General features: G+C 48.5%; 1 protein-coding gene across 5 annotated transcripts; it reads left to right on the forward strand.

Annotated features, from left to right (window-relative positions):
- RNF225 (ring finger protein 225) lies at positions 1-16,637 on the forward strand. Of its 5 annotated transcripts, none has more exons than XM_083426671.1 (2): positions 1-162; positions 14,055-16,637. In XM_083426671.1, the coding sequence occupies exon 2, from the start codon at positions 14,103-14,105 to the stop codon at positions 14,865-14,867; it is 765 nt and encodes a 254-aa protein (XP_083282797.1). In that variant the 5' UTR covers positions 1-162; positions 14,055-14,102; the 3' UTR covers positions 14,868-16,637. The 5 variants fall into 5 exon arrangements, with proteins under 5 accessions (XP_083282797.1, XP_083282801.1, XP_083282798.1 ...); XM_083426675.1 differs by lacking the exon at positions 1-162 and adding an exon at positions 2,375-2,528; XM_083426672.1 differs by lacking the exon at positions 1-162 and adding an exon at positions 5,404-5,549.
- The last annotated feature ends 1,287 nt before the right edge of the window (positions 16,638-17,924 follow it).

The raw sequence follows: 17,924 nt of genomic DNA on the forward strand, positions 1-17,924 counted from the left end.
CATTCTCTCCAGGGGGCAGATTCCAGTGGCAGGGAGTGGCTGCGAGCAAGCGGGCGACTGGAGACACGAGAAGGTACCGTGAGACGGGCAGGAGCAAACCTGGCACTCAGCTAGCTGGAGACAGATCACTCTTAAAGGAAAACGTCTGCCGTTCGAGATCAGGTGAGGCTTTGCAAAGAACTGGCAGGGGTGGGCCAGGAAGCAACAGGGGCTGCAGACAGATGGGCAGAAGTTTGGGGTGGTGGTGGCAGAGATTGTGAAAGCGGGCAAGTCTTCCAAAATGGGGCCAGCTGAGAGCAGAAGGTGCTCAGTGCAGGAGCGAGAGAGAGGGAAGCCTTTTGATGTGGCTGGAAGCTGACCCACAGTATGCTGAAAACTATTCCTAGCGATGCACTCAGTGGATGCTGGATGCCTGCTTGTTTGTTTTGGGCAATGTATATATTGGCATGCGATTGTGATACCTTGGGTTTAAAACCGCCCCTCTGGGAAGGCGGTGGGCAACCATCCAGTGCTGAGAACCACCTCCTAAAAAAAGACAATGGATAGAGTACAAACTTGCTTCTAGTCCCCGTGGTTCCAGGAAAACCTATGAAGGCCATTTCTGCTAATGGCTTAATATTTAGAATGGAATTGGTAGACAAGGAATGGACGTATTGCATACATAGGGATTTCTAACGTCAGTCCATCCCATAACAAGGAAATCCCATGGTGGACATATGGGAGCTGTTTGTAGTTATCCAGCAGTGTGAGGGAAGTGCACTCTGCACATGCTCAGGGGCACTCTGTCACAGGTGTGTCTGACTTCACATATTCTGGGATTGCATAATCAATCTGGAAATTAGTTTTGTGGTCTGTGGGGGGTTCCAAGTCCAACAAAGCTCTGTATTTTGAGACCCCCCCCCCGCTTGGTCTCTGCTTCGAGGTCCTGTGATCCAGGGATGTGGCCCTCGTCGTGTTTTCAGGTGGTCCCTAGGACCACAATTGAGGGCGCTGAAAAGTCAGAGATTTCTTTGAAGAGGCTGTGCAAAAGAGAAAGAAAGAAAGAAAGAAAGAAAGAAAGAAAGAAAGAGCAAGCTAGCCTCTTCGGCAGCACCAAAAAAGAAAAGAAAAAAAGGCTAGCCTCTTCAGCAGCACAAACAGCAGCAGCCATGAAAACCTGAGAGCACTCCTGAGCTGTTTGCACAGTTCTCCTGTGTGTGTTTGTGAGCAGATAGCTTTGCTTGATCAGGGCTATAGAGAGGCCAGTAGTGGAAAATTAGGGAGCCTTTCTGGAAAGCAGGGGCCATGGGGTGGAATGGAGGAATGTAGTGGTACACAAAGAACAAGGCAAACAGAATAACTTATTGCCTCTGTTTATATGTACTGCCTTTGCTCTGCTTGCATCCCATATTCCACGTTTGAAGCCGCAGGTGAGCAATAATAGAGAAATACAGGACAATCTGTACGTGGGCCTATTACTCATTTCCCTGGCTAAAACACTGTCCCTCTGTTACCTTTAAAGGAAGTCTCTCTAGAATTAGTTTAGGATATCTTTAGGCGCCAGGCAAAAACATTCCTCTTCTCCCAGAACAATCTATGGCCTTTTAAACAGGATGGCGGTATTGTTTTTATTTGTTACTATGCTATGTGTTTTTGTGTTTTTATATTGTCAACCGTCCTGTGATCCTCGGATGAAGGGCGATATAGAAATTTAATAAATAATAAAAATAAAATCGCATGGGTGATTACACACCTGCACTAGAGTCCTCCAGGGCTGTGTATACATTTAAAACACATTCCTATTCCTCCCCTCACCCCATTAAAAAAAAAAATCGTCTGAAAAATCCAATTAAGAAAAATCCTGTGAAAAATTTCCGTTAAGAGTGCTGATAATTGGATGATTTTTGTTGTAACTTTGTATTACAGTGGTACCTCGGGTTAAGAACTTAATTCGTTCTGGAGGTCTGTTCTTAATCTGATACTGTTCTTAACCTGAGGTACTACTTTAGCTAATGGGGCCTCCTGCTGCCGCCGCGCCACCGCTGCGCAATTTCTGTTCTCATCCTGAAGCAAAGTTCTTAACCAGAGGTACTATTTCTGGCTTAGCAGAGTCCGTAACCTGAAGCATCTGTAATCTGAAGCGTCTGTAACCCGAGGTACCACTGTATTGCAATTCAAATATGAATCACCTTCTAAACCGCTGTCTCCGTGCGATTTACACGTGAGATCTACACAACCGTATCTGTGTGAATATTCTTTAAGGAGAGGGGTATGTGTGACTTAAAGTCTACGCAGGCCAGATTTCAGCATTCCTTCCAGAAGTGTCTCGGATATGGTTCGCCGAGTCCTGCGAGGAACGGTTGGAAGCGCTGCGTGAGTTTAGCCTGGATGGTCGCCTTCGAATACCTGAAGGGCTGTCATGCAGAAGATGTTTCTCCACAGGTCAGAACTAGAACAAATGGGAGGAAATGGCAAGGAAGGAGGTGTTGGCTGAATCTTCTCAACAGCCCAAGCTGTTTGACGGTGCAGCACACAGCTCTCCGGAGAAGGTTGGACCTTCCTTCCCTGCAATTATTTAGGAAGAGGCTGGGCAGCTGTCCCTAGCTGCATCTTGCAATGCAATCCTGTGTTAGGAACACAATGGCTCCTATGCTTGCCTTTTGAAGGATGCCCTGTTAGTTAGGATAGGTTGTGGGAGTTCCTCACTGTCTCCTCTGGTACAGGGATCTGAGGAGGCAGAGATTTGGTTTTTGTTGTTTTTTTGCAATATTCTTTATTGAGTTTGCTTATTAGTACAGTGGTACCTTGGGTTACATAAGCTTCAGGTTACATACGCTTCAGGTTACAGACTCCGCTAACCCAGAAATAGTACCTCGGGTTAAGAACTTTGCTTCAGGATGAGAACAGAAATCGTGTGGTGGCAGCAGCTGCAGGCCCCATTAGCTAAAGTGGTGCTTCAGGTTAAGAACAGTTTCAGGTTAAGAACGGACCTCCGGAACGAGTTAAGTACTTAACCCGAGGTACAGTTATTCATTTCATTCTTCAAAACATAAAAAATACATTAAAAACCCCCCAGAATAAAACAACATCTTTAACAGTGACTTCCCTCTACCACATTGCTGGTCCTGACTTCTTTTTTCTTTTTAACTGTGTCCATTTTCACCTTTCGATTCATTGAACTCACATGGCAAACATTATCTGTCTGTTAACTAGTTTGTGAAAATTACTCAAAGCGTATTAGAGGTTTTGTTTGGGAACAATGTTTTTCTAAGTATACTCTGTAACACTCCCATTCAGTTTTAAATTTTTGATTTGTTTGATTCATGATGGCCTCTGTCATCTTTGCTAGTTCTAACTATTCACATAATTTAATTTGCCATTCTTCCGTCATTGGAATTTTCTCTCCTTTCCAATTTTTTGGCAATCAACATTCATGCAGGAGGCAGCGATTTGTGTGCCATCCTGTGTTCACTGTAATCAGTGCTGTTTCCATTCCGCTGCAGTCTGGCTTCTGCTGAAATATACATTGATCGCAACTAATGTATTTCAATGGAAAGGAAAGGGCCAAAACAATACCGGGGACAACACAGTATTTATGTGTAACCTCCTGCGGACTAAAAAATCCCAACAATCGCAAATGCCACCCACATTCATTTTCAGTGTATCTGAAGAAGTGTACATGCACATACCAAGCTCATACCAAGAACAAACTTAGTTGGTCTCTAAGGTGCTACTGGACAATTTTTTAAATTTTTAAAATATATATTCATTTTTGTGGTTTCCGTTCCTGACCTTGGGCAAACAAACATGAGAATTGCGGCAATTTCCAAATCCCATTTCCGATGTCTTGAGCAGTGGTGGAGGAAGCTGCTTGGGTGCCTGGGGCGGTGTGCCCAGGGGCAGGGTGAGCCACACATAGGGGCTGGGCACACTGCACGGCCTCCAGAGTCTGTTTGCCTCCTCCCACTCAGCTGCCCTACAGCTGGTGGGGAGGCAGCGGGTGGACCATTTGGGCAAGCCAGAGCCTGTGTGCACCCGAGCCCCGCATCTCTCCTGGGGCAGGCCCCGCAGTGAGTGCCGCCCGGTATTTTGTCACCCTCCTCAGCGGTGACACCTAGGGTGGTCTGCACCCACTGTAGCCCCCTTCCTCTGCCCCTGAGTCTCAAGAAGAGAAATCTGGGAAGATGGTGCCCCTGGCCTCTAAGGCACATGCTAAAAGCCAGCTGCACCATTTGGCGGTCTGAGGCGGCTGCCTCAGGCAGCTGACTTTGGATGTCATAAAAAGGCAGAAAGCTGCTAGTCATTCAGTTTATTGCTGTACTTGTACTGCCAGGGAGGGGAGAGGTACTTCTGGGAATCTGCCTCTGGTGCCCCAGATCCCTTGACCTGCCTTGAATACTAGGCACTTTGTCTTGGGTCGGGGGTGTTATTTGTTCCTCTGCTGGCCCCCAAGGTTTCTTGGACTGGCCCTGACGAACGCAAGTGTACGGACATCAGCACTAAGACCTCATTGCAATACTCAGTCCCCTGTTTCAGTCTGGGTATTTCTAGTAATTGGCAGTTACAGTGTTTATTTATTTCGTGAAATTTATGTACAGTGGAACCTCGGGTTACATACACTTCAGGTTACATACGCTTCAGGTTACAGACTCCGCTAACCCAGAAATAGTACCTCGGGTCAAGAACTTTGCTTCAGGATGAGAACAGAAATTGCGCGGCAGCGACAGCGGCAGCGTGAGACCCCATTAGCTAAAGTGGCACCTCAGGTTAAGAACAGTTTCAGGTTAAGAACGGACCTCCGGAATGAATTAAGTATGTAACCAGAGGTACCGCTGTACTGCTTGAGTATAAACCTCAGAGTGGTTTACAAAAAAAAAAAAAGCAATAAAATTATCACTAAAAAATTTAAAACCAGAATCTAAAACATACGGAAAGTTACAAACCCGACAACAGAGCAGACTAAAACAAACTCATACGAACATTCTAAACATCTCGGTAGCCTTGTCTAAATAAGAATGTCTTCAGCAGGCACCCAAAAATGATAGAGGCTGGTAATATTGTAGTTGCTAATATTAGGAGTATTATGGGTTAAGATCCCTACCAATTACTGCAAGCCATTTACTGCAATATCTTTTTATCTGTATATTGCCTTTCATGCGCGATAACAAAGTGGTGTGCAGAAAGAAAAAATACAAGAGACCCACAAAATCCAGATCGAAACGACAGCCACCAGCTCGGGTGTGGGGAATCTTTTTCTGCCCAAGGGCCACCTTTCCTTTGAGGTGACACTCTGGGGTCCTCATGCTGGTGGTGGGTGGAGCTAGAGATAAAAGTGGGTGGAGTAACTCATGTCATTTTTACCTTTGTACAGTGTGTGTGTATAAGCTAGCTTACTCCAGCCTGGGGTGCTATGGGAGAGGTAGTACCTCTGGTGGGGGACACATTGTGCTCCTTCTGGGGTAGTTTGTTTACCTTTGGTCCCCACCCTGCACTCATCTCTCACCTGCGGCTCCTGGAAGCTGACAGTGGCCACACCCCAGGAAATGGCTTCGACTAGCTGGACAAACCAGGTGAGGGAAGCCAATGGGTCTCAAACCCTCAGTGAGTTAGGAATTTCCCTTGCATGATTGAACAGACGAGACCAACAGTGGGTCCAATGGTCAAGAAGGCAGTTTCTCCACATGCTGTAGAGGGACATGAGGGGCAGATGGGGCCTGCCAACCTGGGAAGGAAGCAATGGAAAACTCTGATGGAAACCTCCACTGCATTGAGGGCCATATTGGGGACAAGAAAAGGCTAAGGAGTAAACCCTACTACACAAATCTGGAGTTGAGGTCCCTAAGACGGTTGGATATGTCTTCTTCCAGCAACTCCTGCAACCCAGCTGGTGCCAAACACATAGCTCTGCTTTCTGTTGGACCACATCAATGAGGCTGAGAGGGGAGTCTTGTTGTATGGACAGTGGTTCTGCAGGAATAGTGCCTACTACAGAAAAGGCCATCCTTGCCACTAGAATAAGCCTCAGCAGGTTGAGGCACGACCAGGAGAGCGTCATCATCCTTTGAGGTTAGGGCAATTCTTTCTGGCTGTCAGTGGTTACTGGCGACAATTTTATTTTGTTTTATTGACAAAGCTGCTTGTGTGCCGCCATTCTGTTGGTGTTGCTTGGGAATTGGAAGAAACCGGAAAAGTTGGCGCCATCTTGAAATTAAAACCAGTGCAGGTTCGAAAGCTTCCATTGGGCATCTTGGTTCAAAAAAGATGGAGGATAACCTGCGCCTTGATCTTAGGAACCATCGTGCAGATTTGGGTTATGGTCTCTTAAAGGTAAAGGGACCCCTGACCATTAGGTCCAGTCGTGGCCGACTCTGGGGTTGCAGTGCTCGTCTCACTTTATTGGCCGAGGGAGCCGGTGTACACCTTCTGGGTCATGTGTCCAGCATGACTAAGCCGCTTCTGGCGAACCAGAGCAGTGCACGGAAACGCCGTTTACCTTCCCGCTGGAGTGGTACCTATTTATCTACTTGCACTTTGACGTGCTTTTGAACTGCTAGGTTGGCAGGAGCAGGGACCGAGCAACGGGAGCTCACCCCGTCGCGGGGATTCGAACAGCCGACCTTCTGATCGGCAAGTCCTAGGCTCTGTGGTTTAACCCACAGCGCCACCCGCGTCCCTCTTAAGAGGTGCCCAAATGCGTAGAAAAGGCAGAAACGACTTTTCAAAATTCTAGTAGAAGTGTGATTGTGGAGCAAGTGAATGAAACACACCATCGCTCTAGAAGAGAGTGCAGAAGAGGCAGGTTGTGCATGTGAAGGTGACTCCTTTTCATGAGTCTACCTGTTTGTTTTAAAAGCATCTTCATCCTGCTCTTCAGCCAAAGCAGGCTGCTCAAGCTGTTTGCAAGTAACAGAAACAAGGCAGTCCCTGCCCTGAGGCAGGCAATCTTAAAAACACAACACAAAAGGGGAAATTATTTCAAGGCGGGGAAAGAAGAACAGGTGGCTCGGCGTTTAGGTGCAGTAGCAGCCGATTGGGATGGAAAAATCTCAAGGAGAGGCGGACAGACGCTGCTGGTCTTTCAGCAGTGCCAAAGGAGAGGCCTGCCAATCCCTTTCTCACTCTCCTGAAGCCTGATGGACTGGAGTAGGTCTAGTTATTACACATACATCTGACCCTATTTTTAACCTGTGAAAAGCTGTCAAACATTAGCCTCAAAATCCACAAGTCATCATGGCACAGACTAAGGCCACCTTCACACCAAACATTTGAAAGCTATGATGCCACTTTAAACAGTCCAGATTTATGGGAGCTGTTAATTGTTAAGGGTGCTGAGTGTTGTTAGGAGACCCCCTCTATTCACCTCACAGAGCTACAATTCCTCGAGTGGTTTCAAAATCAATCTTCGCAGGGAATGCTGGGAAATCATAGCTCTGTCTGCTGGATGCGAAGGCTGCAAAAGTTGGCACAGGATTGGAGGGGGTTCCAAATTTTGGGGTTCGTAGTTAATTTTACTTCAGATATGGATTTCCCAGCAACCCTCAGCACCATGAACAAAGTACATATACAGAACATACACCCACGAACCTGAGAAGAGCTGGATCAGGCCAGTGGCCATCTAGACCTGCTTCGTGTTCTTACAATAGCCTACTAGATCCCCGTGGGTAATCCCCCGAGCAGGACCCGAGAGCAAGAGCTCTCTCTCCTCCTGCGATTTCCAGCAACTGAGATTCAGCAGCAATTCAGCCCCCAACCATGAAGGCAGAGGTCTAATAGCCATGAGGTCTAATAGCCATAGGGATGCGGGTGGCGCTGTGGGTTAAACCACAGAGCCTAGGACTTGCTGATCAGAAGGTCGGCTATTCGAATCCCCACGGTGAGGTGAGCTCCTGTTGCTCGGTCCCTGCTCCTGCCCACCTAGCAGTTCGAAAGCACATCAAAGTGCAAGTAGATAAATAGGTACCACTCCGGAGGGAAGGTAAATGGCGTTTCTGATTCACCAGAAGCGGCTTAGTTATGCTGGCCACATGATCTGGAAGCTGTACGTAAAGCGAGATGAGCGCCACAACCCCAGAGTCATCTGCGACTGGACCTAATGGTCAGGGGTCCCGTTACCTTTACCTAATAGCCATGGATAGACTTATTCTCCAGGAGATAAATACAATATTCACGTTATGCACTCTTTCCCCATCTGTATGGATTTTGGTACAAATTCTTTGGCTGGAAAACTCTATTGAAAAATTTGTTGTTAAAGAGTGTCATCTGTTGTTCTGGAAAGTCGAAATTTGATCAATTTGGCTTCAAAAACAAACCGACTTCCGCTGCCACCCCTGGTTGCCAGACTCAAATGAGATGAAGGCAGAAAGCGAGAGACATAATTTCAATAATTCTTTGTGTGCGGTTTAAGATCCTCGTGATGTGGAGCTTCCGGACCCCCAAGCAGAGGGCAGGGAGCGTATATGCATAAATTGGGGGGTGACATCATTTTAAAAAAGAGAAACCAGCAGCCCCTTCTGTGGTGCCTTTAACAGTAGCTTTCCATCGCTGCCTTGAGCAGGTGATAACGCTTATCTCCTTTCTGTGAAAAGCTTTACTTTCCTATCTGAGCAGAGCAGGGTCCTGTTAAACTAAGCCACAAAAGTTTTTCCCTCCTTCCTGCTCAAACTGGCAGCACTAGAGAGTTGCCAGAGGTTCATTTGTTCATGAGATTAATCCGGATTTTGAAAGGAAGAGTTCGTTACAGGAGAACAAAGATCTCGAAGGCAGAGTAGATGTTCTGTCTTTCAAAACACAAGAGCTCCTTAAGCTGATGGTAAGTCCTGAAATAGGATGGGGTGCACCTTTAACAGTGGGCCAAAACAGGGAATTTCCGCAGGGTGTCACTGATTGTGTAACCTGCAGCTGCTGGACTTCCCTTGTTGTACCTCAGTCTTAAAGTTGCCGCAAGGACACCTGTCCTCTTTCGCACCTGGCCTGCTACCCCAGCTGGGAAGAAGCAGTCAGGACTGAGTTCAGCATGCTGTCTTGAGATGAAATGTTTCCAGGAACTTCACAGGAAACGGAGAAGGGAATTTCTCAGGGTGGAGAGGGGGCGACGCTTTGCAGAAAGCAAAAAGCCTTTGCAGTCCTTGCTATTAGCATGTTTCTCAATCCCACAGGGCTCTGTGCCCCTTCCAAACCTGTGCGCGTGTACGTCTGTGGTAAAATGTTTAAGATCAAGCTTGCCAAACCAGTTCCTTTGTCCCAGGTAATGGCTTTGGCTGGGATCCCGCTTAGATTAACACACCTTCCCCCAACCCTGTGGAGGATGCTGCTGGCTTCCTAGAGAAAGCGGTGTTTGGCGGGTCCATTCTTGTGGAACATTTCTTCCAACAGAACAGGAACCTGTGGCTATCCCAACGTTTTGGACTACAACTCCCATCATCCCCAACCATTAGATGTGCTGGTAGGGGCTGATGGGGGCAGGAGTCCCACACCTGGAGGGCTGCAGGCTCCCTCCCCAGAGCTTTGCTGGAATGTGAGGAGAAACGTCTACAGTGGTACCTCGGGTTACAGACGCTTCAGGTTACAGACTCCGCTAACCCAGAAATAGTACCTTGGGTTAAGAACTTTACCTCAGGATGAGAACAGAAATCACGTGGCGGCAGCAAGAGGCCCAGTTAGCTAAAGTGATACCTCAGGTTAAGAACGGTTTCAGGTTAAGAATCGACCTCCAGAACGAATTAAGTTCTTAACCCGAGGTACCCCTGTACATCAGGGGTCAGCAAACTTTTTCAGCAGGGGGCCGGTCCACTGTCCCTCAGACCTTGTGGGGGGCCGGACTATATTTTGAAGGAAAAAAATAACGAATTCCTATGCCCCACAAATAACCCAGAGATGCATTTTAAATAAAAGGACACATTCTACTCATGTAAAAACACACTGATTCCCAGACCGTCCGCAGGCCGGATTTAGAAGGCGATTGAGTTGGATCCAACCCCCGGGCCTTAGTTTGTCTACCCACGATCTACATGGTTAATGACCCAAGTTGGGAAACGCTTAAGAAGCCTGCCTCAGATGAAGCGTAGTCTTTTGGGGTGGCAGTGCTAGGCCCTTCCTTTCTGGAAGCTGTTCTGTATTAAAATAATGAGCAGGATAATTCTGCCGTCCCTGCTAAGGATCAGAACAGCTTGAGAAGGCTATGGATTGGCGAACCAGAGAGGAATGGCAAACCAAGCTGACGGACGATGCCGAAATGGCAAAACTGACCGGAAAACTCAGAAACCAAGAGGGCAAAAAGTTTATAAAAGAATGGGGGGGGGGGAATTATAAGTTATTTAGGAGACCACTGTAGACAGATGGAAACATTGGCAGGATTTTGATTTCCCTTGTAGTCCAACAAATACCGTGGACAATATAGACTGATATAAAAGTTAAGAGTATGGAATAATATGCAGTTGTAAATGTTCAAAACAGGACCCCATGGGGGGTGGGTGGGGGGAAGTCGCGAGATTCAGAGAGGAATCTCTGAACATGGATTTATATTTGGATTTTTATAACCTTGTAGTTGTATAACCAAATAAAAATGATTTCAAAAAGAAAAAGAGAAGGCTGTGGTTTGGGATTGAGACGCCTTGTTTATGGGATGGGATGTGGGGGGTTCGTGGTAATGCCGGCGGTGAATGTTTAGAGTCAGTGAGATGCACTTTGATTATTATAGCAAAGAGGGCAGGCTATGGTAGCTGATCTACGCCAGGCTATGGTAGCTGATCTATGCCAGCATGCCAGCACCGTGGCCCCTGTGGAGTGGGATTGAGGAGGAACCAGCTGCTGCATCAATAGGAGTATAGCATCTAGATCAAGGGAAGTAATAGTGCCACTGTATTCTGCTCTGGTCAGACCTCACCTGGAGTACTGTGTCCAGTTCTGGGCACCGCAGTTCAAGAAGGACACTGACAAACTAGAACGTGTACAGAGGAGGGCAACCAAAATGGTCAAAGGCCTGGAAACGATGCCTTATGAGGAACGGCTAAGGGAGCTGGGCATGTTTAGCCTGGAGAAGAGGAGGTTAAGGGGGGATATGATAGCCATGTTCAAATATATAAAAGGATGTCACATAGAGGAGGGAGAAAGGTTATTTTCTGCTGCTCCAGAGAAGCGGACACAGAGCAATGGATCCAAACTACAAGAAAGAAGATTCCACCTAAACATTAGGAAGAACTTCCTGACAGTAAGAGCTGTTCGACAGTGGAATTTGCTGCCAAGGAGTGTGGTGGAGTCTCCTTCTTTGGAGGTCTTTAAGCAGAGGCTTGACAACCATATGTCAGGAGTGCTCTGATGGTGTTTCCTGCTTGGCAGGGGGTTGGACTCGATGGCCCTTGTGGTCTCTTCCAACTCTATGATTCTATGATTCTATGCTCTCAAAACTCTGCTCAGATAATATTTCTGCAAGTGACTGGATGTTTTTGAGGGACAGCAGAATCATAACCTTGCACTCGGATCCTGCTTGTGGGCTTCTCAAAGGTATCTGGTTGGTTGCTATGAGAAAACAGGAAGCTGGGCTAGACTTGCCACGGGCTTGATCCTGCAGGCTCTTCCTCTTCCTCCCTTTCATGTTCATCGTGACTTCTGAGCAGAACCCTGTGTGTTGACAGACGGTATGCAGGCAGGCTATCTTGGTTGTGCAAGTGGCAGGAGAAGATGAGAGCCACTTTTTGCACATTCAGTCACAGACTCTGCAAGTGTCCTGGGAAAAACAACAGGGCATCCCGTTTTGCCCTCCTGCAGGAGCAGAGCAGCCACTTTGGGCACCATGATCTTGCATGATTTTGTGCCAAGATCTCTCCCCCCCCCAAAGTGTTTTTTTTCAGGGCTGTAATCTTGTGGCGCTGTGGGTTAAACCACAGAGCCTAGGACTTGCTGATCAGAAGGTTGGCGGTTCGAATCCCTCCCATTGCTCGGTCCCTGTTCCTGCATCCCTAGCAGTTTGAAAGCACGTCAAAGTGCAAGCAGATAAATAGGTACCGCTCCGGCGGGAAGGTAAACGGCGTTTCCATGTGCTGCTCTTGTTTGCCAGAAGCAGCTTAGTCATGCTGGCCACATGACCCGGAAGCTGTATGCCGGCTCCCTCGGCCAATAAAGCGAGATGAGCGCCGCAACCCCAGAGTCAGCCACGACTGGACTTAATGGTCAAGGGTACCTTTACCTTAACCTTTAATCTTGTGCAGCACTTTAAAACTCATGTTTTGGGGCACTGTGCTCTCACTCCACAAAAAAGCATGTATTTTGGGCTCTGTGATCTTGCTCGGCCAGGAAGACACAAGTCCCGGTTTGGGGACTGAACATGTTGGAGGATATGCAGTCACACAATGTGTGGTGTCTGAACAGCAGCAATAAAAGCGCTCTTCGTACATTACACAGGAAGTTGCCTTATAGATGGTTAGGCCATTGGTCTCTCTATCCCAGTGCTTCCAACACCAGTGCTGGGGAATATCTGTCGCCCTCCAGATGTTTCTGCACTGCAACTCCCGGCCAGGGAGGATGGGAGTTGTAGTCTGACAAGCCACGGGTTCACCAACCCTGGTCTGGACTGGCTGGCTGGCTGAGACTCTGCTGGATTTCACACAGGGTTTTGTTTCTTGGCCCAACCTGGAGATGTCGTTGGGCATTGAACCTGGGGCCTTCTGCATGCAAAGCAGATGTTCTACCCCTGAGCTATGGCTGAATCGCCTCTGGGAAGGGGCATCACGGTTACCAAAGGGCTGCATGTCCAGCCCAGTTCTCAAGGTCACCTGCTTCCTTCCAGCTGTAGAGGCTCCTTGCACAATTAGAAGCCTGAACTTAGGGGGCTGAAAATTGTAGGGGGAGCCTGCATCAACTGAGAAGGTTCCTTGCTTCAGATATCATCCCTTAGCCCCTGAAGGCATGGTGCAACCTCGGGAGCTGGACTGAAACAGTATACAGTGTTGCTCCTCCGTACGAGTGGTGCATAAATAGGGCTGCAGTTTGGGGGTGGCACAAATCAGACTATTGTTCTTGTTATGTACTGAGTTGAAGAGGATCCAAAAGGCAGCAGTCTGATTGGTCCTAGAACAATAGGATTCAGAATGCAGCAGTCTGATTGGTCCTAGAACAATAGGATCCAGAATGCAGCAGTATGATTGGTCCGCAGGAGCCACCCAATCCAGCTCCAGGTGGAAGGGAATCCACAACCTGATTGGCCTACAGGAGAATCCCGGAATTAGCCAATCACGTGGGGCCCATTGTGAAAATAATGTATATAAGGCAGACATTCTGGGGGAACTTCCATTCCTCCTCACCACTATGAGCTGAATAAAGAGCATGAAATCCGCTCTCGACTCCATATATTTCAATTCTCAATTCCTGTGTTCCCCTTGGTTGAACTGGATAACCCTCAGGGTACCTTCCAGCTCCACAATTCTATGATTCTACTAACGCTGGCAAGCATAAAATATGTCAGACATGATTCCAGATTCAGGTAGGTAGCCGTGTTGGTCTGACGCAGTCGAAATAAATAAGGAAATTAAAAAATTGTCCTGTAGCACCTTACAGACCAACTTTATTCTGGGTATAAGCTTTCGTGTGCATGCAGCTTATACCCAGAACAAACTTAGTTGGTCTCTAAGGTGCTACAGGACAATTTTTTAATTTATTTCGAATATGTCAGACAGAATGTGTAAGAGAGACTAGGACCGTTTACATGCTCTTCTCTGCACCCACTGGGCTCCCACCACTGGTTTGGGAAGTGGTGCACCCATGAACATCAGACATTAGACCCATCTCTGTCCTGTCATTCTTTACAAAATGCTGTGCTTTGATGCACCCCCACAAACAACCCCAGCTTTAATCCCGACTGAGAACGAGAATTGCTTAGCTGCCTTTTGAGCCCTGTGCCGACTTTTAATGTGGTTTGCCTGGTTCCCCTCATCTGGATGCCCTTTCATGCTATCTCCAGATACAGTGAAACACCTCCCTTTTAATCCACATTGGGGAAGGTGGCTCCTGTACCAGTGTGGTTGTGCGGCCCCTTATCACCGGGGGGTAAATATTTGGCCTCTCTCTCTTTCTCTCCTTTCTAGAAATGTCAACACGGGCCCAACCCAAGTTTCTGGGGCGGCTGAGCCGAGATGCTACCTGCTGACACGGAACAGGAGGCCTCGGCCTCTGGGCGCAGCGTGGGGGCCAATGAGGCCATGGACCAGCCTGACGTCACCTTCCAGCCCGAGGCCTCGGCCCAGCAGCCAGCCTGCAAGGAGGAGGGGCCCAGTGCCGAGCCCAGCGCCCTCGACTGCGTTATCTGCTTCACCCCTTACGACCGGCTCTTCCGGCTGCCCAAGGAGCTGAGCTGCGGCCACATCTTCTGCCTTGAGTGCCTGGCGCGCATCAACGTCTCTTCTGAGGATGTCAACGCCCTCACCTGCCCCATCTGCCGGGCCCCTACGGCCTTCCCCTCCCGCAAGGGGTTGCCGGGCCTCCCCACCCGCAGCGACCTCCTGGAGCAACTCTCTTCCATGCCCGCCGTCCCCCCGGGCTCCGTGCGCTTTGACCGTCGCCGGGGGCTGCTCTACCTGCCGGGCAGGGGCCGAGGGGGCACCCCAGCCGGGCCCAAGCCCGGGACTTCCCTCAACACCGTCAGCCTGAGTGTCGACGTTGGCAGGCCTGCGCCGCCAGGAGCCAACCGCAACCTGGCCCTCTCAGGCTGGCCGTTCTACGTGGCCTTGGCGGTCGCCCTCCTGGTTACCATTGGCTTAATTACCTGTGGCATTTACATATTTTTGATGCCGTCCATGTACACTGTTTCCATGGGAGGCCCACATCACAGTAACCAGAGTCTTGGGCCAGGGTCAAACTGGACCTCCAGCCCAGCACCTGGTTCTGTACCCCAGGGCTAAAGAGGGGCGAAGGAGAAAGGCTCCCACTTGCCCTCTTCCTGTCTTCCAGTTGCCATTTGTAGCGGCTGCACCACTTGTAGCCTCCGATTGCACAGAGGCTGCTTGCCTCACTCAGAAGCAGGATACTGGGGAAATTGCCACGTGTCCAAGACTGGCTGAAGCTGTGGAGGCACTTGCACTTTACCAGCTGAATTGCTGCTTGAATGACCGGGAGAATTCCCACCGCAGCCATCTGGGGCCACGTTGCCTCAATATGGCGTAACATGCCTTAAATTACCGTCTATAATCTCGTCGCTGCACTCAGAAGCAGGGCAGTCCGGAGAGAACAAATCCACCTTCTCAATGCAAAATGAGTAAATGTGTGAATAGGACTATTGGGTTGGTCCAAGAAGGCGAGGGCAGAACCCCGAGGTGATAAGACTTTCTGGAGGAAGGGGAGAAGGGGTTGCCTTTTTGGAATGCTCTCCTGCATAAAAACATACCAACCTGCGTAGTAGGAAAATTAGTTCAGCAGCAGGTGGGTGAGGACAGAACCTTTCCCTTCTTGATGTGCTTGATTTCTAACTTGGGACAAAGGAAAGCAAATGAAGATGGGGACCATAGGGGCACAATCCACTCTACCATCTCTGTGTGTAGAGTTTGCAGCATAGGCTCTAGATCTTTGGTGGGGGCTGAGGGTGGGGAGGTTAACTTGGCCAGGGGGCCTCTCCCTGATCAGCCTCACCTCTCTGTTGCTACCCATTCACTCACCCTGTCCATCACGGCCCTGGAGGAGAGGGCAAGGGGATTGGAGGTGGCTACTTCTCCTTGGACCAGTCCCTGTTCACTTGCTGGGTGAGGGGGTCCCCAGGGCTTTGGGAGTCAGCAGTGGTGGGGTCCTAGCTAGGGAGTTGGGACCTCAGCAGATGCACAGCAATGCTGACTCCTTGTACCAGGGCAATGCGAGTACAGCTCCTAAGGGATGACCATTTCTCCAACTTAATTAACATGCTCAAGCATGAGGACTTGAGAGCCTAAGTGCGCATGCTTGCAACTTGACACCATGTTGGAGGAATGGACAGGGTCTCTTGACTCTCACATTTGCAACTGCTAGCAAGACAGCCAGCTTGCTTTCTGTGTCTTGAACAGCTGCATGGCCAGCAAAAATTCAAATTGCATAGCTGTGGCGATAGGTTGGTGGTAGTGGCTTCACCTGTTAAATTTCTACCTGCCACACAGCAATTAAAGGCACAGGAGCCCTGCGGGGGTGGGGGGCAGCCCAGCACAGGAGGAAGGATAATTTGGTTTGTATTTGGGATTTCTGTCTCCATCACAGAGTCGTCACAACTTGTTATTGGACTTAGAGGGCAAAATGATTACAGAAGAGACCAACTTGGCTCGTTTTGGTGCCTTTTTAAGATACAGAAATAATCTGATAAAGCACAGAAATGAACATGGTTGGCTGCCAGTTTCCTGCAGATCAGATTCCTGTCAATGTCACGCCAGTGGGGGTGCCACTTCAGAATTGGCAACCTGATTTCGCACCCACTCAAATTTAGTGCTCCAGCAAATTGTTTTCCATTTTATATTTCATGTCTTGCTTGTCTGCATTGGGCAGCTGGGCAAGAGCCAACATGACTTCCTCCCCTAAGTGATGCTGCTGGTCCAAAAACTCGGATATTCCTCGAAGACATAACCATATTTTTTTAAAAATGGAATCTACTACCAGCACAGGCCCACAGGTTTCTAAAGAACCCCTTGAGGATTTCTTCTGGATGGATGATATACCGTATTTTTCGCTCTATAAGACGCACCAGACCACAAGACGCACCTAGTTTTTGGAGGAGGAAAACAAGAAAAAAAATATTCTGAATCTCAGAAGCCAGAACAGCAAGAGGGATTGCTGCGCAGTGAAAGCAGCAATCCCTCTTGCTGTTCTGGCTTCTGGGATAGCTGCGCAGCCTGCATTCGCTCCATAAGACGCACACACATTTCCCCTTACTTTTTAGGAGGGAAAAAGTGAGTCTTATAGAGCAAAAAATACGATACTTATTTCTCTCTCTATGTGGCTTTCCATGAGCTGATCAAACTGACCTCCACTAACTAGAAACCTTGGGACAAAGGCTGGAAGCTTGATTATGGACACTTCCCATTGTTTCCCACGGGACTGATTGAAGGGACTCCCCAAATATTTGTCTCCCCTCCCTATTTGTCTCCCCCCCCCCAATAAAATTTGTTTTCCAGAACAGTATTCCGTTTTTTAAAAAAGTCCTGTGATTTCACAAATGGAATATAACACAGACCAAGGTAAACATGCAGAGATATATTGCATAGAGAAGAGGGCAGGACATGGGAAAATGTTAAGGCGTCTGGCATTCCTCTGCTGGAAAGGCCGCCACACATAACCAGGTATAAAATAGTGGCACATGGGCCAAAGCTAATTGCCTACCTCAGCTCCTAAAGCTCACACTGGGGCAACCTGTGTATGCAGGTACAAAACTACAGGTGTGTTACTACAGATTCTAACAACAAACTTTAGGGCGGGGGAAACCTCCTTTGTTATTGCTGCTCTTACGACAACTGGGAAACCCTTCCTGATCTACTGCAAATTTCTTCTCCGCCTGCTCTAGAGTTAGAGAAAGACTACTCTAGTGATAAGTTGGGTGGCCAGAGTCTTACGGGCTGAATGACAAACACAGACAGCTGTCTATGCAAAGTACAGAATATGTTAAAGGTAAAGGACCCCTGGACAGTTAAGTGCAATCAAAGGTGACTATGGGGTGCAGCGATCATCTTGCTTCAGGCCAAGGGAGCCAGAGTTTGTCCGCAGACAGCTTTCCGGGTCATGTGGCCAGCATCACTAAACCGCTTCTGGCACAAGAGAACACTGTGATGGAAACCAGAGTGCATGGAAACGCTGTTTACCTTCCCGTCACAGCGGTACCTAATTATCTACTCACACTGGTGTGCTTTCGAACTGCTAGGTTGGCAGAAGCTGGGACAGAGCAATGGGAGCTCGCCCTGTCGTGCAGATTCGAACCACCAACCTTCCGATCAGCAAGCCCAAGAGGCTCAGTG

The sequence above is a fragment of the Podarcis tiliguerta genome (assembly GCF_965153285.1).
Source record: "Podarcis tiliguerta genome assembly, chromosome: 2".
In the NCBI taxonomy this organism is placed as follows: Eukaryota; Metazoa; Chordata; class Lepidosauria; order Squamata; family Lacertidae; genus Podarcis; species Podarcis tiliguerta.

What these genes read in the sequence shown, in the direction of transcription:
- RNF225 (XM_083426671.1), top strand. Translation starts at nt 14,103, where the DNA reads ATGCTACCTGCTGACACGGAACAGGAGGCCTCGGCCTCTGGGCGCAGC.